The following is a 21,312-nucleotide window of genomic DNA, read 5'->3' on the forward strand; positions in this document are numbered from 1 at the left end:
CGAGACTGTCGGAGTCACGCGGTGGGGAGGAGCCCCAAGCCACCGCCGCCGGCCAGCCGCTGGCCGCAAACTCCATTCGTTTGGGACCCGTTGCTCCGGCTGGTGCAGACGGCGAGGAAACATCAGGAGGGGGGCTGCCCGATCCTGCCCTTGTCGTTCAATATGTCCAGGGATCTTGTCGCCAAAGATCACAACTCACTCTCTCCGGCGTGAGCCTCAGATTCCGAGGAGGCGAAGACGGTGAGGCCGCCTGGCTGGCCCTCCCGAAGAGCACCAAGGAGAAGTTTTCAAAGGCTTTTCCTATGGGCTATTCTGGGCCGGCTGAGGAGGTGGCCCTAGCCGCCATGGCCTGCCTTAAGCGGCTCGGGACAACATCATACCCCCCGATCTCCTCGTGCCTGTTACTGCAGCAAGATTTCTGGCCCAGTGGGGTGCTTGGTCCCTTCGTACGTCGGTGTGGACCAAGAGGGTCGGCAAATAGTCGGCCGGACACCGGGATGGGGTTGGGGGGCAATGGCGCGGCCGCGCCGGTGTCTAGGCGAACGAAGGAAGTTGGGCCCAAGGTAGCTATACGTGGTGCGCGCTGGGCTGTCCGGGGGGCCTTGCTGAGGGGGGTTTCGCCGGAGAGCAGGTTTAGCCTAGTGGCCTTCGTTGACCTAGCCAGAGGGGAGACTAACCGTCACGTGCCCCGGGCGTCCCTGGCCGTAGCACCCGCCGTTCATATAAAGCTAACGCTGCGTGGGCGGAGTTCGGGTGTGAAAGCCGGTGGCGTTTCGGCCGCAGTCGGAGCCCCCCTCTATGGCCTCATCCATGGATGCGACCTCACGCCTACAAAACTGGAAACCGGACATGATCTCAAGTTTCAAGTTAAGAACTTCCATTCATCCTACCCCTAGGGCTAGTCTATATAGAGCTATGACTTTCATCGCTATGGGCAGGAGCCAGCTGAGTTCGTATTGCTTCGAAGGTGGAGGGGTGACAAGCTGGGGAGCTAAACTCCGTCCCTGTCTCCCATATTGTCTGCTATAATAGTTTAAAATGTCAGTCAGGGAGAAGAGGGGGGGGGGGGGGCAACTGGCCCTCTTGCCTTGCCCTCTTCTTCCAATGCCACTGGTAGGGGATGCAAACTTAAAGGGATTGTCCGGTCAAATTTTGTATTCGAGAAAACAATTAAATATCATTGTTATTGCATCGAGAAGCATCGTACGTGCAATATCCGAATTTTATATGCCCCTCTGCGTGAGTAATTGAATTTATACTGCTCATATCGCATTCTAGCGTAAACGCTGCTTTCGTCGGCAACATTGAAGCTCTGACGTCACAAAACACAAAGCGACAATTTTTGTCTCGTTGTTTGCCTGCGAGTGAACGCTTCGGCGTGCTTCGTTTTCGTTGTTGTGCTGGACTTGTTTCGTGATTGGGTGAGATTTTTGTTGCGCGGTAGGGTGCCACAACCACCGGGCAGCACATGCGAGCCAAGACATGACGTTCCACACTTTTCCGCGAGACATGCAGTGACGAGCAAAGTGGATCGTCGTCGTGCGTAGGGACTGGGTTCCCGTCCAGATCGAGATCCTGCTTACGCAGCAATCGTCTCGCAGAAGGAAGCTACGAGCTGAGCTTTCAGCGGACAGAAGGCTTGTAAGCTGAGGTGTGATGCTGTGCCAACAATATTAAACTACGTCCACCCACTCCTCGCCCAAATCGGATCAGTCAATTTAGGTCTGTTCGATTCGCCTGAACTGGCTGAACTAGTGCAGCAATGCAGGAACTGGTGCATTCGATTCAACCGTAAGTTGCACGACCGCTGCACTGGCTCGTTCGATTCATCCCAGTTCTGAACGAGTTCAGACCCAGTTCCTCAAAATCTTGCACCGGCTCCGGACTCTGTTCAGCGTCCGTGCAGAAGCAGACGACAAGAGCAGACGGCGATAGCAGAACTCCTCGTCCGTCTCTGCTCGCGGTGCCATTTTTCGCAGCGCTTGCTCAAATGTCTGCGATCTTTAACAATAACGCCGATACGGAGGTTGCATTTCCTCTCATTTATGATAATAACGTACCCGCGGTGGAAGCGGAATTGAGATCCTAACTGAGGGTGGTAGTTTGCTTGATTATCATATTCTAAAAGCGGTTTAGGCACCTGCTCGCGTAGGTTTGGCTCCCTGTGGTGAGTGTTGAAATATTCAACACTCACCACAGGTTAAAGCACGCCTTCAGTTTTGTCAAAAGTGTCAACACCGAGATGGTGACGCACACAGCAAACCACTACGTCCTCTGACTCAAGGCGAGAAAGTCTATTTCCGTCGAAGCCACAAATGGGAACCCGGAATCGTGGTCCAAGTCGGACAGCAGCCACGATCATACCTAATCAGAGCAGAAGACGGGGGGGGAGGGGGGCATTACAGAAGAAATCGGTTCCACATCCGACCATTCGCTTGGAAAAACAATGCGATCCCTGAGGAGTGCTACCAACTCACGTTCAACGACCAACCTCACCAATGTCCTGCCCAGTAGTCCCGCATACCCGGAACCACTCGATCAAGCCGTCAAGTTGTTCAGTTAGCAAGGTATCGCCGAATGTGTGGACTCTGAACTCTTAAAATTCGCATAAACTTTCTTTTTACAAAATAAAAGGGAAAAAAGGATCTATTATGTATTTAGAAAAGTATGGTTGGTGGTGCCCACTTCGTATTTTCTCTCATTGATAATCACACGTGCGACTCAGCTAGCCCTACGCCACACAACAGCCATGTGCCTGGCGTCGTTCCTGTTCTCGTAATAAAGTTTCTCAGTTAAAGACATTTCACTATAAACATTATCCACGAACACGGCACGTGTCACTTCCTGGATCTCCCGGATGTTTACCTCCACTCAACCTCAGTGGAGTACGAGGGCAATGTTTATATACAGAGAGCGGAGGTGTGCATCAGGTTGTGCTCTGCAACAGTTTTGAGTAAGATACGTATTTACTCGCACAATGAACGCCCTCGCGTAATGAACGCACCCCCAAGTCGGCTCCCAAAATTTCGACTTTTTTTTTTCACTCGTATATTAAACGAACTACCCACTGGGAAGTTAAAACTTTGACCCCCCCCCTTTCCCCACGCGCGCGAAATGAACGCACTTTTCTATGCTGGTGCAGCGAGGTCGCAAATGCATGGGTAAAGTGAGCGAACAAAACACCTTGCAAAAAGCCTTAAAAATAAAAGACCCAACAGAATCATTTATCGAAACTACAGTACGAAAACCAGTGTCTCCCAATTAAACTTGGTTCTTTCTAATTTAACTTCTCTTGAATCACGTCGGACAGTCGCTCACCTTACTCTTTTTCATAAGTTTTATTACAACATGCCATCATTCATGCTCACTCACTGTAAGCCTGCCTAATACATTTCTTTGCGCCATGATCATTCCTTAATAACTGCACCTATATTCGGTCGCACTAACAGATACAAATACTCTGCTCTTGCTCTGTCCATTAAAAATGGGAATTCTTTCACAAACGACATATAGTCACTGAATAGAATGAAGAAATATTCCGCAAAAAATCTTTGGCTTTGGTACTATGATATGTTTTCAGCGCCATGTCTGCTTGTGTTTCCTATAAATTGGCACTGTGTCCCCAGTTCTGTTGTGCCCGGTTTCTGTAAACTTTGTTCTGAATTCTGCATAGTTTGTTTTTAGTTTTTGTTTGTTGTTAATTTTTAACCTTAGTTAGTTCTTTGATTTCCATTATATCATTGCATCTGTTTGTATTTTTCTACCCCCCGCCTCATGTAATATGTTCGAACGAACGTATTTGAGGCGAATAAAACTTGAACTTGAACTTGATACGAGTCCACTGAGCTGCGAAGGTCACTACATCGGCCAGACTGGAAGATGCCTAAATGCTCGCTTTAGAAAACACCATTTAGATGTTACCAAGGCATCATCAGACTCGTTTCACCCAATAGTAGTGCATGCCCGTACCTGCCACGATTACACCCCAAACTTTGAAAACACCACTGTGCTAGATTCACACACAGATAAGTGTGGGCCCGAAACAATGGAAGCGTTTAAGGTCACATATGCCGTGAGCAATGTCTCTGAGCCTTCTTTGGGCTTATCGTCAAAAGAGCTGGAGTTTCTAGCGTAAGAATTATCGTAAAAAGCTTGCTGTGATCAATTAATTCTGTCTTTTCCTTTCTTTTCTTATTCCTTTTCTCCCCCTTTTCAGGGGTTAATTTCCTGATTATAATGCAGTTAATGCAAAGATACAAGTGAGCTGGAAAAGAACCTAGCTGTGTTTGGAGATTTGTGTTTGTCCTTTGTCCGTTCCCATTCTTTAGGGATTATTTTCGTCACCAATTTCCTTTCTTTTCTTCTTCCTTTCCCCCTTTTTCACGGGATTTCCATAAGTTTTTCCTTACAATTTTTTTCCTATCATTTCAATTTGATATTTTTAAAGTTTGTGAGTAAATTGGTTTTATTTTAAATTTTAAGTATTTTCATTTTCTTTCAATTCTTTGTCGTTCAAGGTCGTAGTGTAATGGGCGTCTCATAAATGTTTGTTGCTCATTGAAAGAACTGTGTGCGTCTGTGTTCGTCCTTTACGTGTTTTATTCTTTCAGTGCATTCTGTCAGTTCCTCAAGGCTCTTCTCACATCATGTGGTGACATTTGCGTCCAATGTTACATAGCCCTGTCACATGGAAGAAATGGAGGAAACCAGCTTACTAAACAATATATCAGCATCACTGGTATTTCCTTTCTCGTTGGAAATGACTTCTGTCCCTTTTGTTTAATGGGAGTCCTTTGCATGTTCTTTGTTTACTTTTCAAACAGTTCAAAAGTATGGTATGGGGTAGGCAGTTATGCGACAATGGTGCATGCTCAGTATATCACGGTAGCTTAAATAACAAACTTTGGAAGCGAACATCAATAGAATCTCCTGTTTCATTCTTTCTAATCCAGGGTGCCAATTTCGAAACATACAATCTTTAAACAACTTTTAGCACAAGGAAGGAAAAAGGGGAGGAGGTACGTATTATGTCAGTTCGCTATACAATGCTAGAGATTTTACAACAGAACAGTACAGGACACCAAGCCGGTTGGAACCAGATCATTACATCTGTCAATGTGGCTTCTAGGTACTTTACTAGCTTAATAGTTTGTGAAAGAGCTTAATGAATTGTGAAGGCTAAGACTCGTAAGACTTCTGCAGACTGACTGCACTGAGCAATAAGACGAAGAATTGGGCTAGATTGTGTAACGTAGAAAGATAAACCGGGAAAAGAGCATGGGCAAAACTGGGGAGCTAAACCACGCAAGGCATTTCGTGCTTTGTCTCGTCTAAACTATTTTCTTTGTTGCTGCACTTTTTGTCATCCTTAGCAGGCAGTATGCACTGATTTCACTTACATATTGGGTGGATTCCACCATAAAGCTAGACGTTTGTGTTAGAAAACCAAGTGTATGTTTTATCAGAGTAATGGCACATAGAATTTGCACTCTTTTTATGAGGGATAATTTTTCTAAGCCAATTGTTTCATACTAAATTGCCAAAGATTCTGCTCCAGTTTTAAAAAACAGACTGGAAAATGCTTTCATTTTTTTTAGTAACATTTGATCTGTTTATTTACAGGAAATACTGCCTATTTGCTGTCATCCACAGCCGGTTGGCTGAAATCAAGCCACCACACAGCTTCACGAGACTCCCAAGGGCACTGAGCACACGCATATTCTGGAAGGCTTCCGAATGGCGCCACTGGCTGTTGTACCACTCGCTTCCTTGCATGTACAGGGTCCTCCTGGACCAATACTGGCCGCACATAAAGAAGCTGGTGGAGGCCATCCATGCACTTTTGAGGGACACCGTAACTCCAGCATCCATTGATGTTGCAGGTGAGTTCTTCCCCCTTCGGTTTCTTTGTGTCCTACTTCGAGCCAGCTTTAATAATGTCATATTGTGCATTCAGAGAAACTCCTCTGAACCTTTGTGAGCATGACTGGGAGGCTGTATGGAGCTGCAGCAATGACGTTCAGCCTGCACCAGTTACTCCACCTAGCGGAAGCAGTGCAGCAACTGGGGCCATTGTGGGGCCATTCTGCTTTTGAATTTGAAAGCGGTAACGGGCAGTTCGTGAAGCTGGTGAAAGGATCAAATGCTGTTCCGGAAAGGGTAGTGAAGTATCAGCAGTTGGGATCAAACTTTGGTGTCTTCGCTTCTAAGTGACAGCTTCAAAGTGATGTGCTGTGATATTCTGGGATACACTAAACACCAAAACTTCAAGTATGCAAACGAAGTGTGCCTGCTGGGTCACTCTTTGAAGGCACCCTTGAGCGAAGGGAACAGAGTTGCCTTTCCGCTGGGTCTGGGGCCTCCTTTGATCAGGCTGCAGAGTACAAGTGCTTCGCATGGAAAGGGCAGACTTTTCACAGCCGAAACTATACCAGGAGTAAAGAGACAGACTCCTAGGTCATTCAAATAAAGGATATGCGCAATTTCACCATTTTGAGAGTGTTGCCTTTGAAAGGTGAGGTAACACTTCTGTGCAGGAAAGTTGTCATCACTTGTGCAGGTCCTTTCCCGCAGCACATCAGGCTTTGTTTTCTTGCTCACGTGAACTTGCAGGCTGTTAAACCACAGCAGCTGAAGGCGTCATGCCTTTTTCTCACTTTCAGGAAGCCCTCAGCAAGCTATGTCTGTGATCTGTCAAACCTTCTTGAGCGCAATTGATGTAATATACCCAGGTGTGCCGAAGTAAAATGACTATTCCCTAGGAGTTGAAATATCCAAAACTACATCCTGTGATAATTTGTCCCTGTTTTACCTGTGTGTCAACAAGGGAAATCTATCGAGATTGTGCCTTTCACATCTTCAGACTTCTTGTTTTGCTCCTAAGGTGTTCCTTCAGGTAATTCTACATTCATAAGTGATTTTCTTTGTTTACAATTTGTTACACTTCGTGTGCTTCATTTGCTCTTCTGAGACTAGTCGGGCTAATTTGATTATCGACCTGTGGAAGATGCCTATTGTTTGAATAAATCAATTTCATGTCTCAGCCTGCTAATGTGTCTTTCCCTAACCTTTCTGACAAAAATGTGTGAAGCTTCTAGGGGTAGCAGTATGGTAGGCTTGTTTCTAACTGCAAGCAGGCAAATGAGAAAATCACTCTTTTGTTATTATAATGCAAGTTGAAAAGACTGAAATAGACTTAGACCTTTCGTTATTCTGTCTACATTGCATCATAATTGAATAGCTTCAAAAACCTTCTGTATTCATGGACCACAAAATAGGCTTTTGTTGATAGCATTTCACATATGATTTGATTGATTTTGTTTTCATACTTCTGTGTTAATTGTGACTAGTTAATTGTTTTAGTAACTATAGGTTATGTATGAGGGTTATAAGTTCTTGGCTCTCTTAATTATTGTACTGTCATTTGATGATTTGTCTCGTAACGCCTACAAGTACTTGTAAAAACCTTAAAGTAGCACACATAAAACTGAACAGCAAGATAGTTACTGATGCTTGTCTAGTGAGCTTTCAAACACAAATATTAAATAGAGCGTGCACATTAGAATGTATAGCAATGTATTTCTGGGGTGGAGTTGCCCTTTTGAGGTTATTACTTGAAGTAAGCATTTGTGCAAGTTGGTTTAAATTTATAGTGTCTAATGGCCTTTCGGTGTCTTGGGGGTTCTAGTAATATTTTTTTTTTCTGAGATCAATCATAGTATCCAAAAAAATGTAGAGCGGATGCAGAGGATGCTAACTGCTGTTAATGAATTCCAATAAGGTAGAAATGTTTGGCGACTTCATTATAAAAAAACAATTACTTTTTTTCATTTCAGTGCTTCTAAAAATGCCTTCTGCACTTGATGGGGCAGCTGCATTCTTCAAGTTGGCATGAATCTGCCTAGAATGTGCCTTTTTTAGCTCGTCTTAGCAAGACATAGTAGCAGTAGGTGATGCCACTGAAAAACCTGTGTCGACATTTAGATAAGACAGCTCTATCTTAATTTAACTATCCACTAGCTGGGATGAGCATTTTCAATTCTAGATATACTGTAAGTTTTGGTTGTCAGGAATTCCATTTGTTCTGCTATATTATTTCCAGTTTCCACAAACTAGTTTATGCTTTATACTATAGTATAGGCAACTCTGCCACCAAATGTAATACCTATAACTTAAATTTCCATTGCTGTTTGCAGTTTATTGGGCCAGTATTGCTCAGAAAATAAAGCACTCCATCTAGCTGCTCCCAGCAACAGCAGCCAGGCATTTTCTTCGAAGGGGAAGGGAAGGAGGGGAGAGAGAAAAGTTGAATCTTTCCCCCGTTTCTCGCAATGACTGCAAGAGAGTGGAAACAGCCTAACTGAAAAAATATAAACGACGTGCATATCCGAGATATTTTGTTTCACGAAATGTTTTACCTGGATGCCCGAGGGTTTTCCAGCGGATTTCTGCTAAGTGGGTCTTTTAGAATACATTCAGGTTTCTAGGAACCACATTTTGTTTTCAATATTCGTTTCAGTTTGCACAAACTGGCTTTGGGGATAAGTTAACAGAACAGGTCCCTGAATGGAGCTTCCAAGTATAGAGCCAGATATTTAGCTGGTTTAAAAAAAAAACTCAGAATGTGACCACTATAGTTTTTCCTGCTGGATTTATTTTCCCACATTATATATCACATGGCGTAACTGGATATCAATTTTCAGGTAATGGTTTCACTAACTTCATTCTGGAACTGACTTTTCCAGAACCAAATCTAAATTCTCCAATCTGGAACCGACATTTCCAGAACTGAATCAAAATTCTCCATTCTGGATTTCGGCTTTCAAATTAGCCTCCAGAAAAAAATCAAACTGCGTTTTTAGGTAGGGAAGTATTATCTGTACACTCCAGTATGTGCCTGCAAAGCTTTGTAACATATATTTATATTTCAGCTTCCTTTTGAAAGTGAACTTAGGTTTGAAACCGACATTGAAGAAGACGAAAGATGCCTCAAGAAGGTTCTCCTAGAGGCAGCAGAGTTGGCCACCTTCCCTTACTGTCCCCCAGCCCTTAACACTGTCTGCAATACCAACGAACCACGGGGTCTTCACAATCTTCTGCTTTCGCACCCACACCATCTGACAATGACGCACCATGCCTGAAGGGGATCATGTTTTCAAAGGAAGAACTGTGAACAGCCGTGTCTAAGATCAAGCCATCACAATGCCCTTGTCCAGATGATGTGGCACCTGCCTTTTACAGGATGATAACGCAGTACAGTTTGATCCCTCTCTCAGCTGTCTACTTCAGAGTATTTTCGATGAGGGAGCTGTTCCTACCACTTGGCAACACACCTTAGTCACCCCTATTCGCAAAAAAAACGAGAAGCCTACAAGTGATGTCAAGCATTAGCGTCCAACCTCAATAACATTAATCATCTACCGCACATTAGGATGCATAGTGAACAGTCAGCTCCTCGATTTTTAGAGAGCACTAGATACTTATCGCAGACACAGCACGGTTTTAGGCATGCCCGCAGCTGTGGGACGGCCCTGGCGACCCCGTGTCATTTTGTGAGCAACAATCTTGGCAGTCGCAAAAAGAGAGATTTTGTACGGCTTGATCTCAGGTACGCGTTCGACGCCCTCGATATCGATCTCCTGCTACATAAAGGGTCAGGCGCCAGTGTTCATGGTTTCCTGCTCAAGTGGCTGCCAAACTAACTGAAAGGAAAAATCCCACAATTTGTTTACCAAGGTGTGCACTGAGCTACGATGAACGTCCCCTCCAGTGTACCACAGTACCGGTTTTTTGTCAATGACATGCCTCAGGATGATAGGTTTCTTTTCGTCCAGTACGCAGACCACACCTCGATACTGGCCCCACTTACCGACACCTGCCTCCTCCTCCAGGACTACATCAAAAACATAAAGTGCCGGGTGACTGACAACTGCTAGCGGCTGGACACCACGAAAAGTGTCGTGATGCGCTTTAGCAGGCCCCACAGGGTGGACAAATCTGCTATCATTTGCTCAGCGAGCCCCTACCATGTATGACTCTTTGCCAAGCTTAGAAATTACATTCACCCAAACACTAGATTTCACAGTGCACATAGGACGTGTTGTACCAAAGGCTTGGCGAACCTTGGGGGTTGTCTCTTGGGTCTCCAGGTCATGGGGACCTTCGCCATAATTTCCGGTCATAAGGTGCATAAGACACAGATTTCCAGAAAGATGAGAGGAGCCCCAAAAGACCAGTTCGACCACTTCGAAGTTTCCAAAACTTGCTTTTATGCAGAATGGTCCAACCAGCATCACAAAACCCTCTGCCATTGCCACTGATGCTTGCATCGTCGCCAAAGTTTCAAATCGAGGGAATAGGGAGCATTTGTACATGACTTAATTTTCGCGGGCTCCATTTTTCGCGAATTCGACTGAAGCTGAAGAGCTGGAATAATTAATTGGTACTCATTTTTGCAATCCGCAAGGACCTCACTACAGCTTTCTGTGTGTTCACATTCCAGCCAAATAGTACGTGAGACCTATTTTTTGCAAAATGTAGACGATTCGTGAAAATTAGGTCTTCGTGAAAATTAATTTGTTTCCAGTATACAGTGGTACTAGTTTATTAATTTCTCGTGACGGGCATGAAGGGGGCCAGATGGAAGGCGGATCATTATAATAAGGGTGACGAAGTTCATGCCCCAATAGGCTGGGACACATCACAACAGATATAGTAGTCGGTAAGTCAGAGTCATATAGGATCACAAAGACACTCAACGTTATCTCTGTGTCTCTTGTGCTCCGAAAAAAAGAGCTAGATTTTCGTCACCCAATACTGCAAGCTTAGTGGCAGTGCAGCAGCTGCCCGCCGCTTGGCGCATTCTTCACTCCCATCCGCTAAAGGAGAGGAAGAACACATACCTACTTAAGCCTTGCACGCTCCATTTATTCCTAACCTTACGTGACATGTGATACATAACCTTACACTATTGGTTATCATTTTTTAATCATGCTGGCCTACTTAGCGCTTGTATGATCTAATTAGGCCTAAACTTAGGTGACACATAATCCCGTAACCTGCGTAATTAAGTAACTTATGCGGTCATATAATGTTATGAGATCATGTGCCATATTAAGAAATTTGGCGGTGCTGCTAGTACTCTCCTGAAAAAGAAACCGTGGATATAAAACCCCATGCTTGGATGCAGCTATGAACTCTTGCTGATGGCAGAGTGGTTAAAGCACCACCAGTGATGTGATTGGCCTCAGCCGTTTTGGAGCAGCCAAAACGGTGTTTTGGAGCAGCAAAAGTGGCCTTTGGAGCAGGCAAAACTGTGTTTCGGAGCAGAAAAAGTGGCTTTTGGAGCAGATATTCTTAAAAAAATAAACATATTCCTTTTAAGTGCTGGACGAACAAAGGACACTTCACTCGCCGCAATAAACGAATTATGGTCAAGTTTGACCACCTGGGGGTCTTTCAACATGTAACTGAAATGCCAATGACATGACACATTTTACAATGCTTCAGTTAAATTATACATATATACGTAACATTATAGATAAATAAGAACCAAACTGCACATATTAAAATTGATTTGAAAATGACCAGCTTATTAGTAAATATCACAGCATTAGGTTGACTACCGTAGTTATCTAATAAATGGAAGCTCTCTTTGACGGATGAAACACGTAACTACTGCAGTGCAATTCAAAATTGTACACAAGACAAAGGTGCATTAAGACTAGCGGGTGTTTTTCTTTTTGCTTTTCGAAACTTTCTACAAGGCTGCTGCAAGCCTCTCTTTGCCTTTGGCTCTGCTCTGTTTCATGTTATGATGTACCGGAGGAAAGGCTACAAGCGCGAGCTTCTTGCTCAGGGCACATCTCGGCGGCACAAGCTCTCGTGCAGTAAGGGCAGCTGCCAATGCTATGAGCTCGCGCTTCTAGCCTCCGCTGCGGTAAAACATAAGGTGAAACAGAGTATAGTAATGAATTCCCACTTTCAATGTCCCCAAAGAGACATTGAGACATTCCCCAAGTGAACAGTGCTGTGGCCGCTGCCGAGCAATTCCGAAAAACCACTTGCCACCGTTTTACTGGTTCCCGACGTGCCAGATTTTTGTCAAAAGTAAGCAAACGTAAAACAATAGGTTGCAAGCGTCCCGGCTGGAGCCTCTGTCGTGCAGTCATGTTCGCATGCACATGAGGGCAACTTCTGCAGGCTTGCATTTGCACGTGCTTGGTCGCGCGAGCGGAGATGGCTGTTCGATCGAAACAGACACCATGCCACTCCGCTCCGTCGTCAACTGGTTCCAAAATTGTGCGCAAAACGTAATTGTTCAGCATACGACAAAAAACAGCAGTCCAGCAGCACGTGCTTGCCAGGCCGGCAGGCGAGGTACAAGCTAAGCACACAGAAAAAAAGGGACCATCGCGAGTCAAGGTCAAAAAGTACTTAGAGCACTTTGTACAACGACTGAAGCACTGAAACGTCAACGCACGCCCGCGTCTATCGTTGAAATTTTTTTTAAAAAAGACGCGAGACGAAACACATGCACCGCATGAACCACTTGAACAACGGGAGCGTGAAACGAGAGGTGGCGGGAAAAACTATGCAAGGCCAGATGATCGACTGATACAGGGTACTTTTTGTTGGGCGGCCGCTTGCGCTACCTAGCTCATGCACGCTCAATTACGGTACTCAGTTTAGTTTCGGTTTTGAAAGACGACCAAAATTGGTCTTTTGGCGCAGGCTTGGCGCAGATTACCCATATCTTGGCAAAATGTAGCAGGATGTAGCAGGGTTAGCCCCTTGGCGCAGTTTGGCGCAATTGGCGCAGCAATCACATCACTGCACCACGCTCCAAACTGTGGGCTCATGTGTTCGAATTCAGTCGAGAGCTACCAGTAAATTTAGTTCAAATTTATATTCAATTTAAAGGCTCATTACGTGTAAATGAGAGGAGAAGGCTGGGAGGGGGAAGATGGCCGCTGGTCCCTGTGGACGGAACCTAAAGCGATATGACCGACACACTCTGCAATGGCCTCTGGTCGGTGTTGACGCATTGTGATCTCTGCCCAGTGCTCTGAATGTAAACGTGAAGAGATTCATCAAAGCGCGGGTAAAGAACGGGAGTAACTATGACTCTCTTGGTGCCCCTTGTTTACGTACCGCCATACCAGGTATGGCACTGCATAGATTGTTGGCACTGGGCACGTCATCGCATCCTGCGTGCGCCATGGCCTTGCAGTTGCCGCACATGGTCGACTTGAAGGACTGACTAGAACGGTTGTCCATCTTTAAGGGCAAGGTGCTTCGATCTAGGGGTGCTGTATCCAGGTTTTGGGCAAGAGAGTGGCACAAGAGTGCAGACGGTGCTGCTCTGAAGAAGTGCTCATGTGTACGGTCTTCTCAGGCGTGGGTTGGAAAAGGTACACGTCCGATGAATGGAAAGAGGTTCATTGATTCGGTAAAGACCAGGGCAAATGCCCTTCCTCACCTGACTAGGACTAAAAGGGGTCGGGACGTCCAGACTCGTTGTTAAGACGGTTGGGACTCCGCAGAGTCACTGGGACATATTACGCAAAATTGCTTCCGCACGCACAGTGCCAGAATCAAACGACATGATAGTTTAGTGCAGTATGCTCCTGGCCATCTGAAAGAAAAGGGATGGGAGGTGCTGGTAAAACCTGAGTGCCACACCGCAACACAGATATATGTGCCAGATCTCGTTAATGCAAGAGGTGGTTAGATGACTGTGGTTGATGCACAGGTGGTGGGTATGTATTCCACCCCAGATGCCGCACATGAGCAGAAGGTGTAGAAGTATAGTGTTCCAGAGCTTCTGGATGTTATTAAAGGGGCCAATAGTGTTGCACCGGTTGTGACTAGTTTGACTACATATCACATATATATCACGTGTTTGGTCGCCAAAAAGTGCTTCAGCTCTTACCAATCTTGGGTTTGGTAGACAGTATATTAAGATATTGACTATACTTTGTCTTCAGGGGGGGTCAGGTGCTTTCGTCGGCATCAGCAGATGACCTCCGTGGTGCACGGACGATAAAGCGCCCCGGCGGTTGTGTGTTGCCATGGGGCTATTGGTGGGTCCCTCTCCCTTGGAGAGGATAAGGACTTCCAGACTTGATGCCGAAGATCAGCCTGATGCCTCTGCAAAGGGGTGGGCGAGAAAACGATTTTTGTGCACAAGTCCAAATTATAAAAAAAAATGCCAAATGCCTTGGGTACCTTGCGGGTAAACAGAAAGTCAGCTTCGCTTCGGCCGCGCTTGGTTAGCGTGCCGAGTTCCCGGTGGTCGCGCCTTCGGCCGGGTCTGCACGCCTCCGAGACTACCGCGTGTTCCCGGGCACCACCCGCTACCCCCCGCTGCTCTTGGAAGGTTCTCAGGTCCACAGAGCACAGTTTCAGCACCTCTCCAATTGTGTGAGCAGCCGGCCGCTGAGGCCTTCTTCACCCCGTAACGGTCGCTCGCTTTTTGGCTGCTGGAGTTAGTGCTAGGTGCTAGTGGACCGCTGGTTCCTACACTAAACGTTTTTTTTTTTCAGTCTCCGTGCGTCGAACCACGCACAAAAGTCTCTGGTCCCACTGCCATCGTTCTTTTTTTTTTTTGTGGCAGCTCTGCCAGCTTCCAGTTCGAATTTTGCACGCTAACTGGGAGCGTATGCAACTTTGTTTAGTTGCGCCAGCCATCGACAGAGGGCGGTACGTTCCACCCGTGGATTTCACCCCCTCTTTTATACTAGCAGCAGAGAAAAGTCTTTTCACTTTTTTTTTCTCTCTCTTTTAGCAACATTTGAGGGGTTTTTCGTTTGTAATCGAGCGCCATTCGGCATTTTGGCGTGATAAACTTAGCTCTTTTCTTTCTTTTTTTTTGTGCTTCGGCATGCAGCTTTGTGGATCGGATCTACGCTTTGGGGCTACGCGGGGTACCACTAGCTGGTTTTTACTACACGTAGTGGCGTAGTCTGCAGGGCTAGTATAGTCTAGTGCTCTGGGGAAATTTGTACCTTTTGAGCAAGTCTCTGTGGCCTGTAACACAGGCCACATTACCAGGCACTCCCTCTCGGCCTCACAGCCTATCCTTAATTACAAATCCCCTATGCCGCAAGCAGCTGGGGGAATAGTGTTTCAATTTTTTTCCCCTTATTCATTTCAGCATGTCAGGGACTCATCCATCACCTAGCGCGTTAGCAACCACTGAGAGGCTGTATCCCCCAGAGGAGATTGTCTGCCACCTGTGCGACAAACGACTAACTTCCTGCATCTCTCTGGGGGAGCACTACGAACATGTTCATAGTTGTCACTTCTTATGGAGGTGCTCCAATTGCCTCGCAAAAACGTATACCGAGAGCACCTCCATCTCGTCTCATTACACAAGGTGTCGGAAGAAACCATTAGTATCGCCCGCTTCAACCGTAGTGACGAACGCCGACTCGCACAGTGCAGCCAACAACGAGCTTCCGCAGGCTCCCACTCCTTCCCCTGCAAGTCACACCGAGGAGAAGGAGCACCCAGAGTTCTCCCAGGACTCCGAGAGGGCAGACATGTCGATGCCCTTCACGACCAGCACCCCTGCCTTGCGTCTCCCACCAGCAGGTGACAGGACCACGGAGGACGTCAGGACTTTGGCGGTTTAAGAATTGTCGATGCCCGCCAAGATGAAGTTTGTCAACAAAAAACTCGCCAAGGGGTACGCACGGGTACCTTGGCAAACCATCAAGGGCATCAGGGGGCGGAAGTTGTATAGAGACTTGCTATAGCAAGAACAGCTGCGGCGCAGGTTACCTCGGCCGGACTCCAGGGTTCCTGCACATGGTGAGCCCCCCACTGCCACTCCAGGGGGACCACTGCCATCAGTGCAAGATTCCTCCGGCCTGCAGACGGACATACCCTCATCACCCCTCACCACACCAAGACCACAGCGGTGAAGCGAGAGGTCCATACATCATTCTCCAACCCCGGTCACCGCCCCGAGATATCCCCCCTACACCAGAAGCAAGGCCCTGGACAGAGAGGGACATTCAGGCACTCGAGCTGTGCGAGCTCCAGGCTTCTCTGTGCATGCATAGTGACGACAAGCTCGCTGCATTGATGCCAAGAAGAACATGGCAGAGCGTTCGGGACTACCGCCCGACGCCCCAGTACGCAGAGGCAATGCGCAGGGAGCTCTGCATGCGACGGGGAAAGGATGTCTCACCCTTACCCCAAACTTCATCACTTTGTGGCCACTCACCAGACACCCCGCCAACTGTCATCGTTCCTGCTCCCTCTGCTGAATCCGTCATCGGAGAGGTCACACCTACGTCGGCATTGCAAACTCTCCTCCACCAGCAGAGTTCAACGCGCGGTGGACCATCTCGGAACTGACGGCACTGGCCAGGGCAGAGATCACCTGCAGGGACCACCCTCATATGAACCTTGCTTTTGCCAGGACATTCACCACCCAGTCCTGACAGGGAATCACAGGGCAGTGAAATACACGCCGTTACAAGGAGATCCTGGAGACCTTGAAGGCGGCGGCACACAAGCAGCCGGTTCCTATTCAACCAGTCCGCGTTCACGACGCCGGATCTGCCCGGGTGCATCCGCAGCCCGCACCAGGATCCCCTGTCACCATCGCTCACGGGTTGCTGGACCCCATCAATATAGGAGAAGACCTGGGGAGAGGGGGCATTAACAACACCAGGCTTGAGAAAGCAACCTTTAACCGAAACCGACCAGCATGGATGGCCGAGGTTAACATCATCACGAATCACTTCAACATTTCATCAATGAAAAATGGGGGCACCGAGGGCAGCAAGAAAAAGAAGTGCCGTTCAGCCAAGAACCGTAACCAGCGCCGCCGCGAACGCTATGTAGAACATCAACGGCTGTACAGTCTGGGGCCTAAGCTGCTCGTCGACGAGATGCGGCTGGACTGGGCTGACCCAGCAGTCCTCCTTGGGGAGCTCCACCGGGTCTACGACCTTGTGATGTCTACGCCATCAAGGCCGGTTGACGGGTTCATAACATCCGAACCCGTACTCAACGTAGAGGTGGAGCCGTTCACCGACGGAGAGCTCCAAGGAGTGCTCAAGAACGCCGACGCAAAGACTGCCACTGGCCAGGACAGCCTTACCCTGAAGAAGGTTTCCAGATTCCACCAGCCATTCTTGCCATCATTTTCACCAACTGGTTGGCCTTCGTTACGCTTCCCGAGGACCTCAAGGTGGCCAAGACAGTTTTCATACCCAAGTCCCGCTCGACCACTACCGGCGGAGACTTCAGGCCCATCACCATCTCATCCATCCTTCTGCGCATCTACACAGGGGCGCCGCTCCGACGGTTCGCGCAATATCACGTCTTGCACAACCTCCAGGGTGGATTCGGCGACGACAGGAGCACTTCATCCAACATCATCATTCTTCAGGCCCCCATGAAGGCGAGGAAGCAGGCTTGACAGAGCTTCTACAGCCTGAGCTCGACGCCCGGAAGGCCTTCGATACGGTCAGTCATAACGCAATCATTGAAGTCCTCAAAGAAAGGGGACTGCCACCTCAGCACATCGAGATGTCCGCAACCTATATGCCGGATCATCAACAACATTCTGGTTCAGGGGGGTCACGGACGACGTTACGGTTCCCGTGAGACAGGGGATTAAACAAGGGGATCCCCTGTTGCCCTTTCTTTTCAACTGCATCCCGGACTCCTTTTCACCGACCTCAACTGCAACTCCGCCGGCCTGGACGTCGGTGACGCCACCATCGGGGCACTTGCCTTTGCCGACGACCTCATCCTCACCTCATTGAGTTATGAAGTACTTAAGTCCCTTTTGAAGTCCACCGAGCAATACCTCGCCGAGGTGGGCCTTTTCCTCAACCCAGACAAAACCATTTTTTTGGCTGGAGGGCTTCCTCGGTGGCAATCAGCTACGACCTTCCATCAATCACCGTGGCTGGCACCCCCATTCATTCAACACCCATCAACTAACCCATCCGGTACCTTGGCATTGACTTCTTCATCAACAAGCGGCCTGTCATTCATTCACAACTTGCCAAGGACGACCTCATTCTCATTGAATCATCATCCCTCAAACCATTTCAGAAGCTGCGCTGCATCAACACCCTCGTCATGCCCAACTACCTTTACGCAGCTCTTTCCATCTTGGGTTCACCCGGGAATCAAGGCACCTCGTATCCGCATCAAGACAATACTCCATCTTCCACTATCATTCCCAAAAACCCACATGCACCTCGCAGCACGGGATGGAGGACTAGGCTGCCTCAACATAGAGAGGGTGGCCTAGGAGGTGCAGCTCAAGGCACTGGCGAGACGTGTTCGCCTGGGCAAAAGGGCCGTCGACCATCTCCTGAAACCCACCATGGGGCCATACCACTGCCGCCTCGCCTCCCAGCTGCGAGTGCCACCCGACCTGACAGACACCAAAGAACTGACCGCCGCCCTTGGGCAGTCCAGGAAGGATTGGTGGAGGGATACCCAGGCAACCTACCAGAATAATGATCTTTTCGCCCATCAAGATCAGCCCCTGGGGAACACCTGGCTGCAGCACGACTCGAAGCATGTGAAGGACGGAGACCACATTAAGGCGTTGCGTCTGCGGATCAACACCTACCCGACCAACGCCTTGCTTCATCATCATAACTGAGATCCGTCCGCCCGACTCTGCAGGAGGTGTCATTATTCATTAGAAACCCCATTTCACATACTCCAAGAGTGCGCACCCATTAAGCTCCCGAGGATGGAGCATCACAATTTCATTTCCAAGCAAGTATACCGACTTGTTAGCAAGTATAACCGCGAGGCAATCATCCACACAGAGCGGCTCATCACGAGCCCGGGGGGCATCTGGCTCAAACCAGACATCATCATCTTGGACGGCGACACGGTCATCATCGCTGACATCACCGTCTCATGGGACGATTGCCCACAATCATTGCAGAGGATGTGCGACTTCAAGAGCGCCAAGTATGACTGCCTGCGGCCACTGTACCCTGATAAGGTCGTGACGGCAGCCGGCTTGGCGTTCGGAGCGCGCAGCATGCTCTGCACGGGAACCGTCCGGGGAGGAGCCAGCCTAGGGATCCCCAAGTGGGACATGGCCTGGCTCGCTTCACACGCCCTTGTCGGTGCCCTCATCTGCCTCAACAGATTCATGAAGGCATAGATCCATCACTCATCCGGGTTGGTTGGGAAGCTCGCCCACCACCCTTTTTTTTCCCCTTGAATTTTTATACAAATTCGGCATACCTGACAATGGGTTTTGCAGTTCCTGCGTTTTGTTTCGTGTTTTGAGTTGTGTTACTTATTGTCATTCTCACTGTCGGAGTGTTTATTGTGCAATTTCGAACCTGCGGAGTGTGTTCCAGAGGCATTGGAGCTGTTTCGGCAATGGTGCTCAGACCTTAGTACCAAGTTCTGAATGGTTGATTTCAGCAATGCTGAAATTAATGCCATTTCCACTGTCTTTCCCGACAGCCGTGTTTCTCTTTGCGACTTTCACCGCGAGCAAGCTTGGGAAAGGTTCTGCAGAAAGAGGGAAGATGGGGTAGCTGACAAAGACGCACTGCTGGGTCTCCTTCGTACACTTGCGCATGCCAGTTCTGAAGACGATTTTAATGCTGCAGTCGAGTGCCTCAAACTTCCCCCATCTGGAAATCGAATCGAAAGCTGCAAAGCTATGTGGAGGGACAGTGGTTAGATGTAAAAGAAATGTGGGCTTCCTGCTTCAAGAGTGAGCTAACTGTTAGAACTAATACAGAAGCCCAAAACAAAATGCTCAAAGAGCACTACTTAAAATGCCACAGTGGACGAAAGAGCCTGACAGGTCTGCTGCAGACGATGAAGACTTTTCTGAGTGTTAGGGAGAAACATTTCTCAAAAGACAACTTGCACTTCTCCTCAGATTACAGAGTTCATCACTCGTCTGTACCAACATTCCTGCACAACAGGCCTCGCGCCGTGGTCAAACACATAATGGCAAGTCTACATGCTGCCGGGGACATTGATGCGGACCACATAATGACAGATGAACCTAGTGGCATATTTCATGTTCAAAGTGCTGCATCGGCAAATGCTTCTTACCTTGCACAGTTCACCACAACGAGCTGCAGTTGCCCAAATCTTCAGAAGACGAGACTGCCCTGCAAACACCTCGGTGCCATAATTTTGAATATCCAAGGTTGGTGCTTCGACAGGCTGCCTGCCTCTTATCGGAATGGCCCATTAATGAGCCTTGACAGCTTAACTGTCTCAGATCTTGCAGTAGCCAACCCATCGGAAAGGTGTGGACATGTTGCGGCTAATGTGAGTAAAGATTGCAGAGCCACAGACACCGCACTCCCAGACTTGAAACATCGGGAAAAGTCGGGAATAGGAGTGCTGAAAGCAAAAGTCCCAGCTGAATTTGAAAGGGGAAAAAGCTTATCCTACTACTGCACCAGCCAAGATAACCTGAGTGCTACAACTGCTTAGAGAGTGCAGCTCCATGCTTCAAGAAGGGTCACCATCTGTTGGCGGTCTGGGCCTGTGTGGCTCACCCACAAAGGGGTGCTCCCGTCAGCGCAAAAGACAATCGGGCAACTGCAGCGTATCCAATGTTTCTGGGCTGAAACGACACCGCCCTCTTCACCAAGAGCATTGGCGTGCACGGGGACGTGGTTTGGAAAAGGCAGCCATACTACGGAAGACATACAATGTTGCACCAACATGAGCAAAAATTCAAGATGGGGGAAAGGATTCTGAGATCTAAAATATTTAGATAGTATCTGATTTTAACATGTTCCAAATTGTAATATAGTGCATTCTGTGGGACGTGGTTGTCCGTGAATGTTCCCTTAGAACCACCTTCAACCCTTCCTTGCTTTGTGTCTGTTTGGTTTGAATGAATGATTGACATGTTTCCAATTTTCATGAAACTATTATGTACTCCTTGTATTCTACACTTTCTGGTATCCTCATCACATCGCAGAAGTGTACAGTATCCTACACGATTTTTTGGCCCAAACACAACATTCATACTTTGTTTCACTTTACTCATACAGATTAGTACTGGAAAACAGATTTACCATTTAAGTAGAGGCCCAACTGGCCCACACTAGCTCATTCCATTACATAGTATCTTAAGTAAAAACTAGTCAGGTGCGAAAAAAAAAAATTTGGCAACTGCGCATTTGTGTAAGCTGTGTCAAGCTCTCTACCTATGAAGCCACCACCTGAACTGCACCGGTCGTGTTGATTATTTAGAGTTCCCTCACCTACATCTTTTTTTCCATAAATCATCAGAACTTTCTGTGGTGCCTCAGTGAAACATAT

At 47.6% G+C, this 21,312-nt stretch overlaps 1 protein-coding gene and 1 pseudogene across 4 annotated transcripts; one reads left to right on the forward strand and one right to left on the reverse strand.

Moving 5' to 3' along the window:
- Window positions 1-13,636: 13,636 nt before the first annotated feature.
- On the reverse strand, window positions 13,637-16,805 carry LOC120843617. 4 transcript variants are annotated; one of them, XR_006078254.1, is made up of 3 exons: window positions 16,235-16,805; window positions 15,946-16,004; window positions 13,637-15,875 (listed from the first exon to the last, which is right to left on the reverse strand). XR_006078254.1 is itself a non-coding variant. In XM_040215035.2 (3 exons), exons 1-3 carry the CDS (start codon window positions 16,584-16,586, stop codon window positions 14,014-14,016), a joined length of 579 nt encoding a protein of 192 aa, XP_040070969.1. In that variant the 5' UTR covers window positions 16,587-16,805; the 3' UTR covers window positions 13,637-14,013. The 4 variants fall into 4 exon arrangements, 1 of the variants encoding a protein (XP_040070969.1); XR_006078253.1 differs by having other exon boundaries at window positions 13,637-14,151; window positions 14,230-16,004; XM_040215035.2 differs by lacking the exon at window positions 15,946-16,004 and having other exon boundaries at window positions 13,637-14,151; window positions 15,787-15,875.
- A 1,934-nt stretch (window positions 16,806-18,739) lies between these two features.
- On the forward strand, window positions 18,740-20,674 carry LOC121047428 (annotated as a pseudogene).
- The last annotated feature ends 638 nt before the right edge of the window (window positions 20,675-21,312 follow it).

The sequence above is a fragment of the Ixodes scapularis genome, unplaced genomic scaffold (assembly GCF_016920785.2).
Source record: "Ixodes scapularis isolate PalLabHiFi unplaced genomic scaffold, ASM1692078v2 PGA_scaffold4__175_contigs__length_147842914, whole genome shotgun sequence".
In the NCBI taxonomy this organism is placed as follows: Eukaryota; Metazoa; Arthropoda; class Arachnida; order Ixodida; family Ixodidae; genus Ixodes; species Ixodes scapularis.

What these genes read in the sequence shown, in the direction of transcription:
- LOC120843617 (XM_040215035.2), bottom strand. Translation starts at nt 16,586, where the DNA reads ATGCACCCGGGCAGATCCGGCGTCGTGAACGCGGACTGGTTGAATAGG. An exon ending in GACAGTTGGCGGGGTGTCTG is followed by an intron (nt 15,876 to 16,234) that starts GTGAGTGGCCAC and finishes GTCCGTCTGCAG; the next exon opens with GCCGGAGGAATCTTGCACTG. An exon ending in AACCCTGGAGTCCGGCCGAG is followed by an intron (nt 14,152 to 15,786) that starts GTAACCTGCGCC and finishes ACCCCTTTGCAG; the next exon opens with AGGCATCAGGCTGATCTTCG.